General features: G+C 43.9%; 1 protein-coding gene across 7 annotated transcripts in view; it reads right to left on the reverse strand.

Annotated features, from left to right (window-relative positions):
* The window catches only part of pcx (pecanex), a 68,062-nt gene extending 46,697 nt beyond the window's left edge, over positions 1–21,365 (reverse strand). For 4 of the 7 annotated variants that reach the window (XR_016285664.1, XM_089560800.1, XM_089560799.1 and 1 more), the window contains exons 1-11: positions 21,054–21,365; positions 17,649–17,848; positions 15,371–15,585; positions 14,241–14,393; positions 13,228–13,299; positions 12,114–12,877; positions 8,948–9,119; positions 6,528–6,815; positions 3,534–3,686; positions 1,855–1,914; positions 419–539 (exon numbers count right to left, since the gene is read on the reverse strand). Coding sequence is in view for 6 of the 7 variants with exons in the window: in XM_089560800.1 (XP_089416926.1) it covers positions 419–539; positions 1,855–1,914; positions 3,534–3,686; positions 6,528–6,815; positions 8,948–9,119; positions 12,114–12,877; positions 13,228–13,299; positions 14,241–14,393; positions 15,371–15,585; positions 17,649–17,848; positions 21,054–21,206 (2,351 nt within the window). In the remaining variant the exon portion in view is untranslated. The remainder of the gene's footprint in view (positions 1–418; positions 540–1,854; positions 1,915–3,533; positions 3,687–6,527; positions 6,816–8,947; positions 9,120–12,113; positions 12,878–13,227; positions 13,300–14,240; positions 14,394–15,370; positions 15,586–17,648; positions 17,849–21,053) is intronic. The other 3 variants (XM_089560804.1, XM_089560801.1, XM_089560802.1) reach the window with 2 other exon arrangements.
* Positions 21,366–21,677: the final 312 nt, after the last annotated feature.

Consider the following 21,677-nt stretch of genomic DNA (forward strand, 5'->3'; position numbering starts at 1 on the left):
TTACAGCGGTCTGGATTTGTTTACTGCTGCACACCCCAAACTCACTCCATACTTGGGCAATGTGCAGGGCGCATAACGCGAAACTGGCGAACGTGCGCCGGCAATGTGCGAGCAGCATTTAGTGCTTGAAGGTGCAATTGCAGCTCATGTGCTCACATTTAAGTGGCATGGGAGGTTGTTTGGACCACTGGGAATTCTGTACGCTGTGCACTATGCCTCTGCCCAGGGGATTTTACTAATTAGTATCACTCAGATTCTACTCTATATGTTGACCTTACCAGTACTGCCACTGCAACAACGTTGCAGACAGTGCATTAAGGTTGACATCAGGTGCTGAAGAGTATTTTTTGGAAGGGCATTTAGAGAAATGGGTTCACAATGGCATTTGGCAAAACCAGGAAAGATGGAATGAGCTTACCCTTCGGCCTGAGCCAGGGCTGGGTTGTTGGGCAGGAGGGACAGGAACTCGGAGGTGCCGTAGTTGGCTTTCCGGCGAGTCGCGGCCAGCTTGGGGCGCTTGCGGTTCGAAGCAGGCGCTGCTAAGGAAGGGCACGACCACAGTACCGTTATAATTTCACTCAATCAATGCCAATTTCAAATGAATTTATGTTTTGAACTCATCAGTCCATTAAAAACTGTTTAATTCTTGAGGACTAAACAGCAGTCTGGAACCATAGGCCCACAACAATGCCAAAGGAAGGCCCTAACTATTTAACATTTGGAGCAGCATTTCCAAAAATGTAATTTTAATTTATCACTTCCTTAAGAATTACACCCCAGAATGTGACCAGAGGCATGCAAAGATGAAGAAAGGCCCTAACAACTCGTACATACCATGAGCTGTAATTACATATCATAACATGAACTGCACATGCCAGAAACCAACCTCCTGAAAGTTTTATCAACACAATGAAGCACCATCTGAAACAGACCATGCTGCATTATCTAATATGCTTTACAACACTTACACTAACTTTAGGGCCTTTGCACATTAATGTACACGAAGCAAAAGGCCCAGACGATTAAGTGCAGCTGCTCTTTTGACTAAAACTCACTTAGCCCAAAGGCAAAGTGACAGTCGCAATGAGCGTAAGGGCTATTAGAAACTCATTTATTGGAAACTCATTAGGGCTAGCATAAGAGACCACGTGCATTAGAAATCCAACACACTGAACGTCACATAACAAGAGCATCCGTGGTCACAGGACTCGGTTGCAGCAAACCCGCAAATGCCACCAAACTCAGAGAGCCAAAGTTGCACAGAAATTTCACAGCTAGTCAATCAATTTTCAACAAGCAATGAAAACTAACGAAGAAAGACTGTGAATGTGAATTACATGGAAGTTGTTCAGATAGCAACAATTTGTTAATGCCCATATATGTGGAATTAATTGGTCACTCTCTACTTTATGCCATTGGTGGGGCTTGAGCAACCCAGGTTGCTCTTCCCAGGCAACGTCTTGCAAACAATCACAAACTGAACTATCATCTGTGAACGTGCACGCACACCTGGGAAGGGGGGCAGTCTCCCACAAAACAGACTTCAGACATGCATGCATACATACATGCATACAAATAGACAGACATATGGACAAACAAACACACAACGGCTAAATGCGGCAAATGCCAACTATAAGTGCTATCACAATAAAAAGTAATTTTTTACAAACAAGAAGACAACATCAGCCTGGTGCCCAACAGATTGCAGACCCTGAGGATACATCATTAACGAAGAAGTGAATAAGCTGCTTACTCAGAGAGGAATGGAACTAGAATAACATTAATGCCAGTGACAGCCCTGCAATGCAGACTGCACAAGAGTGATGAAAGGTGTCTGAGAAAACACTGGGTCACCTTTGGAAGAAGGTGGCGAGAAGCTTGGTGGCACCTCTTCAGCATTGGAAGCGAGCCTCCCTGGAAAAAAAAAAAGTCACCAGCACACTCTTTTTTTGCTTGTTTGTTGTCGCTTTTTTTCATCCTAACAGCTGAAAACAATACAGTCAAACCTCAATACATTAAACAATGAGAGGATGAGTTATTCGCTACATCGAACCGTTCCGACACATTTTTAACAAACATATACAACTCATACTTTCACACAGTAAGCAGTATCCTGCCACTACGTTAACGGCTAGTACGTTTTCGTGAGCCATTCCCATTGAAGCTTCCATAAAACCCCAAGCAATAGAAACTGGGCTGTTGTGCCACAACTGTGACTGCGTTCCCGTCTGCTAGGTCGCAAGTGTCACTTTGTAGTAGTGCTATTCCTCAAGCCGGCATTTGACAGCCTAATGTTTAGTGCGTGTTTCAGCGGGTTTCGGTGAGCTGCACCCACGCTGATGCCGAGCACGCTCACTGCCAGTGACCGTGAGAGTGACTGAGCACGAGACACGAGCACCAGACACAAGCCCTGTTTGTGCCTATTTTGTGTGAATATTTTGACAAATAAACTTTGAGCATCGCAATCGTGAAAAAATAAGGGGTGCTTAGAGTAAATACAGCAACTGAACTATACAATCACTGAATACTTCAAACTCTAAATATATTGCCGCGTATCATTGTAGTGTCCGCGCAAGGCCGCAGGAAAAGGGTATTATCGTTTTTGTTCGTGACGCGAGAAGCGCCCGGACTAATCTCGATTGATCACAGCCATGAAGAGCTGCATCTACGTGTTTCTAGATTAGTCTAGATGATCTCGGCCTGTTATCTCGAAGTTTCCTAGCCGCCTTTAAATTCAACAATGCCATGAGCAGCAGGCATTCGTAGTTCGACGATTGACGAGCACGCGTGTTGCTTACACAGCCACCGAGTGATTCAGTTATTTTGCGGGCGCAAGTCAGCCCAAATAAAGAGCTTCATTTGCAAGTCTTTCTGGTGTCTTCCTGACCACTGGACTGCCGTCACTACAACGTGACAATATGCCAGTTACATTGCTGAGTCATAGTAACTGGCACCCAAAAAGACTTCACAGAACAAAAGACAGAACGAAAGAAACAAAGAGCAAGAAACAACAATTTAGAAGCTGCAGTGTTTGAAAACTTACACTAAGGAAAAGACCTTCATGCAACACATTGCTAAAGCACAAAGACCAAGAAAAGGGATTTCATAGGGCAGCGTTAGGTATCCTGGAGATGAACGATGAGAATAATGACTTTGCAGGATGCAATATAAAGCAGGAAAGACAAAAAAAAAGAACATCATAGAATTTTGAGCAAAAAATAATTGTAAATTGTGGCATCTAAAGAGAAGCAACACATGTGCTACAACATTTTGACGCCAAAGTAGAGGGCTCCGAATTAATTTAGATAAATTGGGGTTCTTTAATGTGGGCTGATATCACACAGCACACAGGCATATTAGTTACAATGTCTCAGCTGATGAGGCTAGCCACTGCATTCAATCCATTACACTTGACAAATTCAAGTTTAATGGCACAACAACAGGTTTATGAAAAAGTCGGGTAACTAGAGTGTTCTGGTTTCAGTTTGAAGCCAATGAGCCCCAAAGAATGAGGTAATGCATAGTAGACTCACGGCAGATGTCCAATTCCCTCTTCAGCTTCTGCAGTTCCGCCTCGCACTCCTGGGGGTCGTTGAGGTTGAGGATGTCCAACAGGCGGCGACTCAGCAATGAACGCACTGTCGTCCGCGTGAACGACCCAGGCACCGGCGGATACGATTGGTCGCCTGCATTTTTTGAGTCAAAGTCGATTATTATCGAATACAAGCACTTATAGGGAAAAAAAATAAGAAAACAGACAGAACCACAAGGCAATCAAAGTTTCTTCACATGAAAGCCTTCCATTGAACACGGATTGACAAACACATTTGGTCCTCGGTGTTGCTACACACCTCATTCTAGCTTTCCATTAAGCTCTCAACAACTTTGTATCAATCCTGTTTTCACATTTCTATTTCGAAGCATGCCACCAATATGGGAATATACACTTTCCTTCATACTTATAAGGTGCTGTCAAGTGATTCTGATGTCAGCCAAACATTCAGAAATACATGTAATCAAGAAGTGGCTGGCCTAAAAACGCATCATTCCATTTGATAGCTACCAGAAAGGCTTGCGGGCTGCCCTGACCCTGGTTTGTTTCGTTAAAGTAAGTCGGCTCCATAAAATGCTAGCATTTCTTGTTTATTACTTGCAACATCCAACCAGTGAAACTGTTTACAATAGTGCAACATTGGATTCTAGTAAGTGGACAAGACTTATTATACGAGAAAAGGTCGCGGTGACTGACTGAGTAAATGCAGCACTCAAAGAGAGTGGATAAGTGAAATGTGAATGCTTCTCAGTACATTCGGGTTACCGAAGAGCTTTGCACCTACAAGTGGTTGCCTTGGCTATGGGCTAGCAAGACACAGCATTAAATTCTTTCTTTAATTTCACTACAACATCAAACTCAAAGGGAAGAAACTCAAAATTAAAATTTGTGCCGGTAGGCACGTGTTTGCTTAACTACCATTTACTTCGTGCCATCAGTAAGCTATAAAAACTGGAGAAGACACTTAAAGGGACTGCGAAACACTGCGTGGGGGGGATACCGGCTATACTTCAGGTGGGTTCTTTATGTCACACAGATGCTGACTTAAAAAGAATTACAGGAATCGATGCACAGGAACGGGAGTTATTCGATGAAGAAATTTCAAAATACAAGCAAACAAAACGCAGCCCTCAACTCGATTTTGGCGGGGCTTCCCATTCCTATTTCGCTCTCCCAGTGACGGCACCAGGCGCAACCAATCAAAACAGCCTGCCAGAGCACGTCGCGGAAGTTTGCACTCCATGGTTGCCTGCTCTCTGTAATTTGTTCTTGCTGAGACTGGCAGCGTCGTTTCCATGCCAGAGTGCCCCTGGTGGTATATTTTTATTTTACTTGCTTTGCAGGGCTTTTATCTAAGACAAACAAGTTGTTTTCGTTGATCTAATATAAAACGCAGACAGGTGACAAAATGTGTCTCTATTTATTCACACAATTTGCAGTATATTTACTGTTTGTCCGATCATCAAGCTCGGGCCAGGTGATGTCATATCCGCGGCTAAAAACCCGCCACTGTGTGGCGACACCATCAGAGCCGTAGAGTTGTTTTTGGGAGGACATTAAAATATTAAAAAATGGAACATACGCGGTATTACCGACGCTAATAGCACCATTATAACTCACTGTATGCAATCAACAGGCAAAACAGTTAACTAAGATTGTGTTTCTGAGCCCCTTTAAGCTCTACTCGGAGGGTATGATGCGGAATTGGTCATTCTCGATTTTACATCCATTGATGACTGGGAGTCCTCATACCATTCCTGGCACACCGCTGCACCACTGCCCTACGATGGCAGGTGCTGCCAGCGGTAGGGCTTGTTCAGGCCCAGGTTGCTCTTCCCAAGCAACCAATCATGACCAATCATAAAATGAACAGCCACCTGCCAACCGCCACCTATCGCCACCGCTGACAACAGGTTTACCACTGAACAAGATCCTGAAGAGCACAAAATAAAAGCCTTCAATAAAAGGAAACTGCCTACACCCACTAGTGAATACCATCTTTCTGGAGTACTTCCCAAATTATTTACTGTGTCCAGTGCATGTCACGGCCTCATTTAAAATATGCAAAAAGTACAACCGAACCAACATTGCCTGTTGTTACAGGCCGCATGGGCCAGACAACACATTTTTAATGACTGCATTCCACATGAAGAGCTTCCACAAAACAACTTACACCCCACTGAGTGAATATCTATGCATCAAAGCTTTGTGTGGACTTTGAGGCAGGTTGCAGTGAAGGTGCCAAAAATAATTTAGGCGTTTATTTTTTCACATGTGCACTGTTATCTCAGAATATGAGAATTTTTTTGCATTTTGCCTTCAACATAACACAGCTGCCTCAGCCACAAAAAAACTTAAAACCATGTGTTCACCAAAAGATTGTGTACTGCCTATAAATGGGGTCCACCTAGAGTGTGTGCAATTAGGCAGGACAGTTAAAGGAGTATAGACACCTAACTTTTGGGTACGTGTTTTCTTCTTGGTAAGGACGCTAAGGCATTATCAACATAGATTATTGCATGGTATTCTCCTAAGACTGCTAAATGATTATAATTGAATTTCTTTCTCGCGCTGTTTTAGTTTCGGTTTCAACAGCCAAACGATGGCTATGATGTCACAGTAACGCAAGTATGAAGGTCACATTAGGCATAAAAAACTGCAATATAATCGCCGCTTCCACGTTCTTTGTCATTCTGGCTCTTGAGGAAGACTGCCTTTAGCATTGTAGTTAATTAAAATCATGCAGCAGCAATTTTTTCCATGCCGTTTGGCTGTTGAAACTAATACCGAAACAGCATGACAGAAAAATTCGATCATAAATTATTTAGAGGTCGTTAGTGAATACCACATGGTGATTCATGCATAGTAGTGTCTTCCACATCATTGTAGAGAAGAAAACATGCCACCAAAATCAGGTGTCTATACTCCTTCAAGCACAAGCGTTCCCCGTTACTCTGTCCAGCACTGTACTCACCTCTAGCATCCTCCATGTACTGCTTCGGAATAGCGCCCAGGGCAGTGGAGAGACGCCCCGAAGCACCGAGCGGCGTCATCTCATCCGGCGATGACGGTGAACTGCCGTCGGAGAGGCTCTGCTCCGACGATCCGCTGCGGGCCCGTGCGACGGAGTCCTCGCACTGCCATGGCAGAAGAGCGGAGTCCGCATCTCCGCCGGCCGCTGCGACGAGACACGTCTCCGCGGTGTCACCACCGGCACGCAGATGGTTGGATTTGTTGAGTTCGGCCTGCTCCTTGCAATACTCTGGGCATGAAACGTGGGGCAACAGTTTCGAAGAGTTGAGCCATCAAAACGGAAGAGTTGAACAAAGCAGCAGCACTGCAGGAACAGGGAGTGACCTTCGACAAAACGAATTGTAAATACTAAAAATTAAAGCAATGTAAATATCCGCTCTGACAAAAGTTAAAAAGCAGTGCTGCTAGCTCTCCCATTCACAGTACGGGGCACTGCTCCAACTTTCAACAAATTTTTAAAGAATTAGCCAACTTACTGCTACTCTTCACTCTTCGAATAGTGTCCTGTACTTACCAGTGTACCTCCAAGAAGGACTCATTGAAAAAAAATTTTTATTAATCAAGTAGCAATTATCCAATCTGTCGGGAAAATGTACTTTTTGTGCTCATCCCAAATATGTCATTTATTTCATGTAAAAAAAAAAAAAAGCCCTTGAGCACTTATGCAATGTGTTATGCAAATCTTTTGGAGAAAGAATTTAAGAAATTTTACTGCAGGAAACTTGCTGAAATGCATGCCACCAGTTTGTCTTGACACCAAGGAATGCATTAAAGGTGAAATTACGATCCTGCCTAGCATAGAAGTTAAGCTCTGAGGTTTCAAAGTCGCCACCTCAGAAATGGTTCGTGGTTTGTGGTTTTTAGAATCAGCACACCAAAACTCATTCCTTTCTGATTCATCCATGAAAGAGCACAGCAGTCCAATATGGTATATATAATACCCAAACAGTTTATCAGCCACTGATCACTCACTTTCTCAATGTGACCTTCTAAGTTGCACCCATCAATGTACACTGAGAATTTACTGTGTTTAACTATCTAGTACCGTGCTATGCTTTATCCAAATAGATGTGTGGCCGGAGCCTCAATTCTAAAGCGTTCAGTGTGTTTTCCCCACCACAAGCCACTGCAATGTACGCTGTCCCACAAGGACATACTATAGAAAACCAAAGGCCCAGCACTCACAAGACTTGCAAGGGACGTTGTGCTTCATGCATTAGTCCTTGGCAGAAAAATTAAAGTCATAACATGCATGCATTAAAGCCCTCACAAAAAAAAAAACTAAGAAACAGGAGCTGAGTTTTCTGCCCATACGGATTCTTTGTGAAGAGCTAAACTACAATCATAGAAAAAACAAACAGCCATACAAATGGTACGCCAAAGTTAAGCTCAACAAAAATGACGCACACAAGGCTGATCCAAACAAAACAACCCAGCATGTTACGGTAATAACTTTGCTTATGAAGTTTTCTGCACCATCACATGCAGGCTGCCATGAAAGAAGATTATTGAAGCTAGTCCAGGTTTCAAAGCAATATCATTTGTATGTATTCTAGACAAAGACACGACTATCATTCAGAGCTCTAGGAGGCGCAATTACGTGACATAACATTGCAACACCTTCTACGCCGACATTACCACAGAAAAGTAGCAGCTTTGAAAAACTGTTACATGTTACCGTAGTATTGTGCAATTCTAATCCTCACTGTAATTCCATTCTTGTTGCCATCATTTTTCAAGCATTGCAATGAGAAGTACCAGAGGCATAAGCTCTAACTGTAAGCACCGAGTTATGTATAAAATGCGGCTGTAGAGAAAAGTATACAACAGCTGTATCTTACCTGTATTCACCTATGGGGCAGAAATGTGGAGGCTGACAAAGAGGGTTCAGCTTAAGTTAAGGACAACGCAGCGAGCTACGGAAAGAAAAAGGATGGGTGTAACGTCAATAGATCGGAAGCGGGCTGAGTGAGTGCGGGAACAAACGCGGGTTAAAGACATCCTAGTTGAAATCAAGAAGAAGAAATGGGCTTGGGCAGGGCATGTAATGCGAAGGCAAGATAACCGCTGGTCCTGAAGGGCAACGGAGGGGATTCCAAGAGAAGGCAAACGTAGCAGGGGACGGCAGAAAATTAGGTGGGCAGATTGGATTAAGAAGTTTGTGGGGATACGGTGGCCGCAAGTGGCAGAGGACAGGGTTAATTGGAGAGACATGGGGGAGGCCTTTGCCCTGCAGTGGGCGTAGTCAGGCTGATGATGATGATGCTGGGCTACCGTAACAGAAACAACCGTTACCAAAACTGCGAGAAAAAAAAAAGCCGCCTTCTTTCTTTATATAACAAGAAAACCTTCCATTCTTACCGAGTGGAGTCAGCACTTTCGTCTCATTTGCTGGCTGCACTGTGGTTGCTGAAAAGAGCCAATCCAAGCCAGCAACGCTGCTGCGCTCCGAACAGGCTGGGGACGGCAGTGGATCTGGATTCCTCGGGTTCCCTTCCAGCCAGCCGGGATACTGCTCAGGTAAGTCAAGCTCCTGGAAACGCCGAGCAGCGTTTTTCTTAAGGTCACAGAGCTGGCACGAAAACAACCAGTTCGACCCAAGCCCCTCACAAGCACGAAATGAAAAGACACCACCAACAAGCCTAACAACAACCAACCAATTAGCGTCAACAGGCTGTAACGCTCCATAACCAGCACAAGTGTGAAGTGTAAAATTTGTAAATTCTGTGCGAAAGAAGCCGACGGCCTTTGGAATCAAGGTAAATATGAGAATTTTTTTAACTTTTATTGTTTTACAAATAAAAGAATAATACAGGAGACAATTTAAGAGACAGGAAATCACCGCACCTTACACATGGAGGTAAGGAATCAGTTTTCACCAGTGGTAAGGTATGTTGTACATTATTCTAACTTATGCCAAGTTATCTGTTATTTACTGAATACTGAAGCACTTTTGCTATTCGGACAAAAAAAATTAAAATATAAATATTCTCCTATGATTTCCTTGGTTCCAAAGACTGTTGGCACCTATTGTATATACCCAGGGCTGAGGGGCGCCGTAACGGTGGGCTCCGGATAATTTTGACCTCCAGGGGTTCCTTTAACGCACACTCACATCATACAGTACACTGTGAGAGAAGGCTAGGCCTGCCAATATCTGTACAAATGAATTACTGCTGCACTTACGACATCCAAATACTATACTAAGCCAATATAATTCACAGCCTACTTAAGGACATTCTGTGGAATGCGAATACAAACTTTCCAATGGACTTTCCAAACTTCCAATACAATGGACTGGCTAAGGAAAACAACAAAAATATAAAGACTACTGTGCATAGCTCCCGCATAAAGCCAAGTGGTCCTTTCAGTGGGAAAACGGAAACGTGAAATGACACATTCTGCTCGGCTATCATCTATATCAGCCAGCATTCTAACAAAAAGATTCTTAACAAAAACCAATACAGTGGAGTAATGCTGCCATAGAAAACAAGGCTTGTTTTTTGTTTTTATTTTACAGGAAATGTAATGACAATAAGATCTAGTACATTTCACTAAACTGTCATATACACTAAAAAAAAACATTACTGACAAGAGGAATGCCTCAGTCCAGCAGAAAATTTCAGGCCCCTGCCAGCAGTTCTCACTAAGGGAAGTAGTAACACTCTGCCATTTTGAAAAGAAGTTGTGCAGTTATATCGTGTATGCATCTTTTCCCTGCAAACTAGCATGCGGGAATAGTAATAAATCAACTAGCTGCCGCGGTGGCTCAGTGGTTATGGGTCTAGGCTGCTGACCCGAAAGACTCGGGTTCATTCTTCGCCACGGAGGTCGATTTCAATGGAGGCGAAATTTAGAGGCCTGTGTGCTGTGCAATGTCAGTGCACATTAAGGAACCCCAGGTGGTTGAAATTTCCGGAGCCCTTCACTACGGCGTCCCTTATAGCCTGAGCCGCTTTGGGGTGTTAAAATCCCCATAAATCCATAAATAAAGCCTGTGAGATATGAAAAGTGGCATGTGACTTCGCTCCTGTGTTGCGATGTCAGCGTCCTCAAATGTGCTCCAAGTGAAGAAACTCGGTTAGGGAAAGCCAGGATAATATGTGCACCTAAGCATGATCTGGTCACTTATGGCGACCCATAAAGAATGCCACCCTGTGATTGTAAGTGGTTAAATTTAATCATAACTCTTATATACATGAACTGACTTTCTACGTTGAAAGTTCGAATCAACATGTTTCTACAGTACAAACAAATTGAAAACGCTAATGTTGACAGCGCTTCTGAGCGAGCACAAGTGAGATCCGTGGAAGCGATCTATGAATCAGAGCGCGTCCGAAATCATACCCAAGGTCTTGTCTAACATTGAACTTATGAAACACATGACGTTGTTGTATGAGAGCCCAATAACTATAGCAGAACCAAAATATGGCACTATTTGAGCCTTTTAAAAGCAATTTTTTTCCAAGTGCGTTCACCGTGTTTGTATGGCACAGTGTTGGCAACGCTTCCAAAGAAGTGCAAAACGCGCACGCTGCATACTGACATTAGATGTCAAAGAGCTAAAAAGCAGAATGGGATGGGGTTGGATTCCGTAGGTTAACTTTTTAGTCACATATTCTCAGCCTCTTCACATTTGCAGAGGCTATCGGTTGCTGAAATAGTATTCTGGCACAGCTTGCTGCTATTTCATTAAAAACCGCAAATTCGTATCAACATGTAGCAGGTTTAAGGCAGCCCTAAAACAGGCGGAGTGTTTCCTGTTTCCAGATACCTGCCCACCACGAAATGTGGGAAATCAATAAAGGGGTAGTGTCGCAGGCATGCTTAGAAAGTAACTGGCAGATAAGAGAGATAACCGAACAATGAGAGAACACACACATCCAGCTACTCAGAGATAAAAAGATAAAAGTACATTGAGGATAAGTAAGAGGCTTACTGACATTCTTTTGGATGATAAGTTGAAGATAGCTGAAGGGCAAAGGGGCAAGATAGCCAATGATAAGCTATTTCACAAACGGTGCCTCTAAGCATGCATGAATCTGTGCACATTAGAGCATCATCGGCATCATAGTTGATCTGATTCAACACAGAGTAATTTACACGGGCATGTGAAAGCCGACACCAAGGGGCGATGTAACAGTAAGCGAAAAAATTACATCTCACAAGGTTGAACTTTGAAGTTCAGATACACACCATTTATGTGAATTTTCGCACTTTCTATTCTTGTACCTGTGTTATAACTTTCAAGTGACACTAAGCCAATTAACAGTTAAAACCAATTCAGCAGTCTTACAAAAACGCATCAGTCGATAAGATGACAGCTGACAGTCCCATCACATTAGCTGAATCAGCACTATTTTCTGCCACGATTCGCTTTCTAATCAAATTGCACATAACTGTCCTAGTCATCAATGTTTCAATGTTTTGCCATGTAAATCTATTTCACATTTGCTTTCACGAAACGAATGTGAAAAAAAATTAAATAACTATTAATGACGCCAACTGCATGGCATCACAATCTCACCTGCGGATTTCCGCTGCACGGATCCAGGGGCTTGTAGATGACGGTGAAGTGACTGCTGCTGCGGTCAGATTCACCCGACGCCGACGACACACTGTCCGTCGACGGAAAACACCGATCCGCACCCGCGTTCTCCGTATTACCAGACGCCACAGCACCACTCTCCTCTTCTTTCTTCTTCTCTCCGCGACCCCGCCGCTGTCTCAACGTCGCAGCGTCAAGTGACCGGTGCCTGACCAACGACTTGACGCTACTCGACCCACTAGAAGCACTAGCCGGCGTCTCCGCGGCTGGCTGTTCCGCAATAGTCCTGATCGCACTGCTGTCATTCGTAGCCAGTGGGGGTCTTGAGAACTCTACACTCCTCCGCACGTGCCGCACGTTCGACGCCGGCGCCGTCGTCGAAGAGCCGACGCGGATGGCTTCGAGGGACACCGGATGCGACGGCGGCACAGCAGCACGCTGCTTCTCGGCGGCGCTGGTTTCGAGTTCACTGTGGGCACGACGCACGAGCCAGTTGCCGTCGGCGTCCTCAACGTTGCCGCGAAGCGCGTGGCTGCTCTTCCGCTGCTGCGCGGCACGGGCAAGCTCCGCAGCGCGGACGCTGGGATCTTGCGAGAGGAAGGCAAGCTCGACAGACCCGGTGGCATTGCGGAGCGAGCCGGACGAAGAGCCGGAGGAGAGGAAGCCGGTTCCACTGCGACGCCGATGCTGGCTTCGACGGTGGCTGTCAGGGTGCAGTGAGGTAGAGGAACCAGAGGCTACGGCTACAGCAAACAAAAAAAAATAACAAGCAACAGTCTGTCTCAACTCTTCTGGAGTTCTTCACTTCTGTCTCAACATAACTTAACGTAACATAACTTCATCCTTTCCTTCACAGAAGAAATGGTTTCTTTTAGACAAATGAATCTCAATTCAAATCAACTAAACTCATAAAGAAAGAACTGAAATCACTGAAAAGAAATTTTTTTCCTGCTCGTGGTGGTGAATGTGCATTTATGCATCAACCATACATTTCCATTCAGCCAAGAAACAGAAACCTGCAACACTTCCCAAAGCAATAAACAAAGATGGGCTCATCAGAAATGCCGGTGACGTCAAAAAGCTTCACACTCACCGAGCTCGTCCCCAGTTGACAAACCAGCTGGTGCAGGTAGCATAGAAACAGCGCCAGCCTTCAGATCTGAAACTGCATCAATTATAAAAGACACATCCAAAGGATTGCATAAGCATCACACTGAGCCAGCTATAGAAGGCACTGATGAATATGGTTCATAACAGGACTTCAGCCCGCCTGGGAGATTTCCAGATTAATACATGGCGTTCACAATTTCTGTACCTGACAAGTGTACACACACTGCAATGCTCTCAACCTAGAGAAAGTCAAGACAAAAATTCTTCTTTCTTTTTACGTAAGCTCAAAGTAATTTCTCTTTCTGACAAGCACCATTCTAGCGTAATTTTGCTTTCTGCCATGAACACCCTCTCTGCAGGTGAACAGTCTTCAGGAATACGAGCAATGCTGCCTGAACAGTCAGCTAGCACAAAATTCCCCCCTTTATTACAAGCCCTACAACAATGCCACTGCGGAAATTGGCAATGACACTGCTTGGTGAAATGCTTGGGGAAGACCAGCAATGCACATAACTACCTATTCCAGTGACGACTTGTTGAAGTCAGGTCGTCAGCTAAAAGCCCACCTAAAAGGAATGCCACGCAGTCCTTTTCAGATTTTTAGTGCAAAAGCACTTCTAACCAACTCCCTGGGTCTTGTGTTTCAGTGGTGTGTATGAGTGTGTGAAACCCCTGAGTAGCAAGTGTAACTGGCTCAGCGGACACCTCAATCACGCTGGGAGTAGGCTGTGGCATCCACCTACAAACTGAGGCAGTTATGCATCTTTCCTTTTCTCAAAACCAGTGGAAGGTTTAATCTCCTTTGATTTTTCGTGAAAGGAAAGGCACATAACTAGCTATTTGGGTCAGTGGACACCTCAATTGTTCTTTGAGGCATGTGGACACCTCAATCATGCTTTGAGGTACATGGGGGTGGTGTATATCACTGTGTATGTTCTGCTCCCGTTTTCTTTTCTTCCTGCCTACTAGCATGTGAACACAGTGGCCAAGGCTCACCTTCTTTGAGAACTTCGTCCACAAGCCCTAACTCCGGACTCCCCAGACCTGCAGTTGTCGAGGTGGTCCCATGGAAACTCCGCTCCTGCTTTCCCGAGGCAGAACCACCCGAGCTCCCCGAACTGTTCCGATGATGCACGTCCACCTGAAGATCTGTCACACGCATAAAAAAACCCCAGAGCCATGATTTCCAATGTGAAATGTGATGAGGTACCCACCTTGAAGGACTGTTGACAAGCAAGTGCTGCTAAATACCTTAGTTACTGCAATACATATCTCCAAAAACACTTTTGGCACTCGGCTGCTGCCCCGAAAGAGGCAAGTTTGATCCCGGCCACGGTGGTTGAATTTCGATGAAGGCGAAATTCTAGACGTCCGTGTACTGTGCGATGTCAGTGCACGTCAAAGAACCCCAAGTGGTCGAAATTACCGAAGTCCTTCACTACGGTGTCCCTCATAGCCTTAGTCGCTTTGGGACCTTAATCCCCCACAAACCATAAACCAAACCACAAACACTTTACGTCAAGCTTTGAAGCTGGGGCTCATGCAAGGTTAAAATCAAAGCTATCCAAATACCTGTCGACCCTTAATCAAAAGCAACAGAAAACTGCTGTTTCCTTTGTTCAAATTAAAATTCTTCGAGTTGCTATCATGGGTTCCATCGGGCACAACAAGCCTCAGATCCCATCAAGGGGCCCTTTTCTTTAGCAGGAACTTTACCATTACGCTACCCATTTCACACTTTTATAATTTTATATTTACTACTCCGCAGCTGCAATAACGTAAATTGAAATTCTGCAGCCAAAACACCTAATGTCTTTAACAAGTATTGAATCACACGACACAAGGTTGACATTTTGAATTTTGCCTCAACAGAAATGTAGCTTAAGTGGCTAGGATTCGATCCCACAATCCTGGCTTCAGCAGGCAAATGCCAAAGTCCCTGAGCCACTAAAATGGGTAATAATAATTATCATCATCATAATCTTGACAATAACACAATTGTTATTTTTCTTCACAAAAACGATATCAAATCAACTCAAAGGGCTTTTGCTTCTAGAAGACAGCCTAGAGCAGTTCGAACAGGCAATGCAAATTGCACAACGCTGCACAACTTTCCCTTCGCTCACCAATTCCGCAGACGCCGTGTGACTTCATCTCGAAGTCGTCAGAACGTGCCAGCCGTCCCAGAAGCTCCATGGAGCTGGTCGGAGCCACGGCGCCACTCGCGATCTGGGACTGGACTGCTCCATCGGTGAAGGAGTTGCGTGAGCTGCACTGCACGGGCGGCGTCTCTTCGTCCTGCCGCTGTTTGAGGACGGCCATTTCAATGTGCTCCGATTCCCTGCGCCAAAAACCACCACCACCACACATGTAGGCACGACAGAGGGCATGATTGCACTAACAGGTTGATGACTTGGGCACACGGACTCTCATTTACGCTGAAGACTATGGCTAAAATGCAAGGCGTACAAGGTTAAAAGCAGATTTCCGAACTGACACTTCAGCGGTTTTCAATTTGGTTCAGGTCAGATCCTATTAGGGCCACATTTTTGACATTTGACCTTGATGTGCAATTAAAGCAATGGTAACTATCTTGTTATTACTGGTTACTGAGATAGCCACTGGTCCCTTTGGGTAGCTTAGTGTGTCCGCAGGGAAGGAATATCTAAGAGAAGTATGTTGGGCTAAGGTGACCATGGCTGCCACAGAACAGGGCATATTGGAAATCACCGAGAAAAAGTTCTGCAGAGCTGTTGATGTGATAGAAGCTGATTATGGTGGTGATTATTAATGATTCCCTCCATTCAACATGGGTGAAAAAGTATCCCAGTTTTCAGCATTTCTACCAGGATCTCACCTAAACTTCTATAGCACCATCTAACAAGGCTTCTATAGAACCGCAGGAATCGGTTCTATCCACCATATTACGGGGGGTTCTAGGTTTGGAAATCAATATTGAGTGCATGCAGTGGTGTTACATGCCTTGACAGGAAATACTCTGAATTAGAACCAGAAAACCCCAACTACACGCATTTTTCCCTGCTGGTGTTTGAAAAATCCCTGCATTATTTCACGGTATTTTTTTTTACCGTTTCGAGCTGTTCATAGGAATTAATGAAGGCCAGAGTGCAGCGACTAGCCAAGTAGCATTTGTCACACGTGCCTCTGCAGTCTATTCAGTGCTCCACATTTCAATTAGTGCTGACCGTGAGAAAAGTTGACCACTCTAAAAACCTAAAAGAGAAAGGTTTTAAGAATCCACTTTCAATATTTATTCGATTAGAATGCATCTTTAAATGACAGGAAAGGAAACAAGCACATAATGACTAGCAAAAACTCGTATCCCATGTGACATTAGCAATTCAGTCTACTGTCAGCTCAACATGACTACCAAATCGGCCGATCTATCATATAGTTCGAGGATGCAACTTCCAGAAGTGAAAAACGATACAGTTTGAGTTAGAATGCTGCACAGGTTGCCGAACTGAAGCTTTAAGCTATGAATTAACAACTAAGTTGACTGGCACATTGTATTGCACATTCTGATGTCACGGAACCATGAGAAACGTGCCACTAGAGACAGCCCCATGTTTGCACCCACTGCAAAGACAACCTCAAAGATGCTGAATGTAAGAAAACATGAGACACACAAAATGGAAATGCTTTCTTTTCCTTACAAAAAATGATCGGCAGACAACATATATATCCGTAGTGTCACCGATGTTGTACATTCGCAGACGTAATTTGTCAAGCCAGTTTATAACACTTTTTGCCCAAAAAGATTTCTCTCATTTGCCTATCAGCTCAAACAATTGCGATGTTTTATACATTTATAGTGGTAATTTATCAAGCCAGTTTATAACACCTCTTGCCCAAAAGGATTTCCCTCGTTTGCCTTGCTAACTCAATCAATTCCGCCCTTGTATATTCACAGCAGTAATTTATCAAGCAAATTTATAACACTGTTTGCCAAAAAAGATTTCCCTTGTTTGCTTGCTAACTCAACCAATTCCGATGCTGCACATTCACAGCGGTAATTTATCAAACCAGTTGATATCTTTTGTCCTAAAAAGTTCCCTCATTTGCTTGCTAACTCAACCAATTCCCTAAAAACATTCCAAAGATTCCCTTTCCTCTTTAGGCCCATTTCATAACGTAGATTCCCTGAAAAGGAATAATTCTCCAAATGGAATGTTACATTTCAAAAGGGTACATGCAAAACCTACAAGCAACTCCGTAGTTTCGGGTGAGTTTCTCTGTCATAGAACCTACTGTTTTTAGTGGCCATACCATGTAATACTAAACCAGAATACAGTTTTTACCAAGGAACAACTGCCCCTTACATCGAGTGCTATAAAAAATGCAGAGATTCAGGCATGCACTCACAGAGTGGTCGGCACTTACTTTTTCGAGCCATGAGCTTGTGAACCCTGGCCCGTGTGATCAACGGAGACGGATCGGTTCGAGTCGTCGCTTGACTCCTCGATGCATTCTCCACTGTCGAACATCTGGTGGAGTCGCACGTTGATGATCTTGAGCGTCGCGAAAAGGGCGCCCACAACACCAGCGTAGCAGAGCCACACCGGCATTGTTGGCTGGAGAAACTGAAAAACGAAAATTGAAATGAACTGACTTTCAGTTCATGAAATCAGCTACGAGACTGAATCCCTTACGATTCATTAACAGAAGGTGCCCATCAATTCATGGTCTCTTAATTCAAATTTCCGGTTCACCTCGAGAGACCCAGAAATAGAAAATTTGTGCAATATAATGGAAGACAGAACTGCAGGCACCGGCACTATGGAAGGTGTGATGAAAAAAAAATTGCTTTTTGAGGGATGGAAATCATGCAGTAACTGTCTCACATATCTCGGTGGACACCCAAACCATGCAAAACGGAAAAGGATAAAGGCGGCAGTGAAAGAAGAAAGGAAGAAAGAGGAGCAGTGGAGGAGGTCTCCGGAAGAATTTCGACCGTCTGGGGATCTTTAATGTGCACTGACATCGCACAGCAAACGGGTGACTTTTTGCGTTTCGCCTCCATCGAAACGCGGCTGCCGCGGTCGGGTTTGAACCCGGGTACTCCGCCTCAGTAGACGCAAAACTGCCTTTCTCAGCTACTTTGAGAAGCTGTGCAGTGATTTAGTAAGTATGGTAAAAGTTATGCAATTTCCTGAGGAGCTCTCCAAATGGCAAGAGTCAGCGTGAGCACGTCTTACGGTGGCGGTCATAAAATGCAAATGGCTTTACACATATTTCACAAAGAAGCAAAGAACTTTAGTCCCACCAACAAACAGAGGTGCTTATTTCAGTAAAAACGAAGCTCTAGATTCTCTGTGCTTCAGAAATTACATAATTTTCTCCTCAACGGACATTTCGCACCAGACATTCAAAACCTTGAAATGCAGCAAAAGATGTTTCTATCATATTTAAGAATCCAAATAATCACATCAATGCATCTGAAAAAGAAAAATCAAATTGATTTTCAGGTTCCCTTCAAGTCTGAATTATCGAGTCGAATATGAGTCGATAGCTTTGCAAGCCGTTCGTATCTTTTTGCTTGGTAGGCCAGTTATCTTTTTTTTTTCTCTCTTTATGCTACTTATCCCTGCTTGCTTGCCTGAAATTTTCTAAACTTAAACTTAATTCACTTGGTTAATTATCCCTTCATGTATACATGGGTTTATGGTACTTTTCCTTTCAAGCTCCTTCTCAGTAAAGCAAAAACTTTTGACCCCTTCAGAGTTATCCCGTGTCATCAAACACTGGAATGGCCTTACCAACTAAGTCACTTCCATACCAGGGCACCAAGCATTTCATGATAGACTGCTCAGTATTTAATCAATTAGCTGACATACTAACTATACAGACATGACACATAATAACGACACACAGTATTGACTAGCTGCTGTCTTTTTTTGCAGAGTTGACTATAGTACTGATATGTTATGACAGATATGATGACAAAATGACTATCGATCACTGTGCAGATCAGTGCACTGTTTTCGTTTTATTTTGTATTCTTGCTTTTATATGCATGATTTCATAACAACCTACATTTCTTGTATAATTGTATGTACTACCAGCAACAAATAAAATGCGAACAAGACAACCGAAACGTGAAAAGCAAACTGAGATCTTAGAAGAAGCTCAATACTGGAGAAGATTAATTTCAGTTCGCACGTGCGATGACTGTTCTTTAGACATGTTAATCAGTGTTGTATTTTCTCTTTAGCAGCTAATAAGTTTGTGTTTTTGAATTGGCATATCAGTTCCCTTGTTCGTGTTTCATTTGTTACGTGTAGTACCTTGCAACTCTTCATATTTTTTTGTTTAAGCATCTGTTCTGTTAGCATTGCATTCTGTGTAATTATCGTTTTGCAATCCATCATCTTACTCAATGACCTAGCTGTAAATCAGGTAGAACGGATAAATAAACAATAATGTATGCATTTTTTTTTTCGACACTGATCATCATGCAACCTTCACATTTTGCATCAAGCAGTTCATTTCTTCAATCTAGCTGAATTTGGAGAAACCCAAAAGCTCTAATTTCATTCTCTACCACAGTTAGCATAGTTCTCGAAGGTAAAAGTGATCTTGTTTCTCAGCTTCCAGAGATACAATGAGCAGAACAGCGCACAAACTAAAACAATACACAACTAGCAAAGAATGGACTCAGGAAAGCGCTGTTCTGATCACAATAGCCAACCAACCAGCCCAAATTTCAACATCACCATTGATATAAAACAAATGCCCGTTCACCTATCTACATGGTCATATACCGATGCAAAGCACATGTTGCTAAATTCTTCTCATCTTTCTACAATTTGATGTTTCAGGTCACTTCAATAACTCGTTCAGATGCCAACAAAGGTGAGGTATGAAAGTTCAGCTGCTAATAATTCGATGTAAAGCAATGTTCTCTGTTCAACGCATTCAGAAATCAACCTTTAACTACACAGTCACAATAAGTGCACATAGACAAGTGTCCATGACACTCTCTTTGAGATTACTACAACACAGTGCTTGACTTAACTCCAATGCTGCAAAAAGTCTGCATTAAGCGTCTCACTACCGCACTTCACAACAACGTTTTGTTGGAATCTACACAAAACATCTTAATGTTTGTTTAATGCTTCTTGTACCATCAGCTATTCGTACCCCAGTTCACTCTGCACACTGAAACAAATGGAAATTACAGCACACAGCACGAACACAATGAACTCCCGCAACCAGTATCCAAGACGCCTCTATTTATAAGCAGCGACCTTTACGACGGGGCTTCATTCAAAACCAACGAGGTAGGCAGGAGTAAAGGTTGAACGTCAACGCTTCAAGTCAACGAGCTGGAACAATGACACGCTGCCAGAGGCCAATATACGTCAGTGTATAACACCTCAACGCCTACTTTGCAGCGCAAACACAGTAAGCAGAAAGAGCAGAGGCGCAGCAAATCACATAAGCTACTAAAGGTCAGCGTGATGGCAAATCGAGAGACACTTTCTTTCACGACGTCTCATCTGCCACCGACGGTACTCGCGACGGTAACCTATCCCGAAACAACGCGCTCGGTACGAGTCGCAACAAGTGGTCTACCATCACTGTCGTACGTGAAACAACGTTTTGCCTTTAGCTAGCGAAATATAAGCGCCGATATCCGGCAACGTGAAACAATCGGACGACATCAAGCCTACATATACGAGGTCTAGCACGCGTACGGTTTACGAGTAGCCTCCTTGCCATGGGTGCACACATTGCCTACGCGTTAGGCTATGTTTGCGAAACGGCGTAAGTTGATGGCCTTACCATGTACAGCGAGAAAGGCAGGCATACCAGGAAGAGCCACAAATAGAGGTGCAGAATGTTGGACTCATGATCCTGCCTGGGATCATAGAACCAGCCTCCCGTGAAACTTGCCCAGACCCCTTGTCGGAGTATCTCTAGCGTCTGGGAACCCATCTATGGGATCAACGGGCACAGCGACCGGATGGCTATCGTGGGGCCGCCTATCATCTCTCTTCTCGGAGTCCAACGGGCACTCATCGTGTCCACGCAGGCCTGAAATTAACACGATCCGCTAACGGGATCACACAGTGCAAACGACACTCCATTGCAAGTAAAAAAGACCGAGAGGCAGTGACGGGCGATGCACTGGCGCTGTGGGTTTTGACGTTTTTGAGAGGATGTAAGTTTCGGTTTCGTAATTGGTAAAGATTGGTTTATTTATGTTATTTCGTTCATACCTCGCATCGCTTGAGTAACTACGTCCCAGAGAAAATTGCTGCGGCGCAATGTCAAGTTTTGCACTGTGAAAGAAGTGTTTATGCAGGTAGAAAAGACTGCAACGCTGTTATTTGTGGCCATTGCAATGCAGCTGCAGCATGGTCCAACTTCTGTTGGCTGTAGAGCCTGCAATTTCGGTTTCGCAAT

The sequence above is a fragment of the Amblyomma mixtum genome, chromosome 9 (assembly GCF_055824585.1).
Source record: "Amblyomma mixtum isolate Tamu chromosome 9, ASM5582458v1, whole genome shotgun sequence".
Classification (NCBI taxonomy): domain Eukaryota; kingdom Metazoa; phylum Arthropoda; class Arachnida; order Ixodida; family Ixodidae; genus Amblyomma; species Amblyomma mixtum.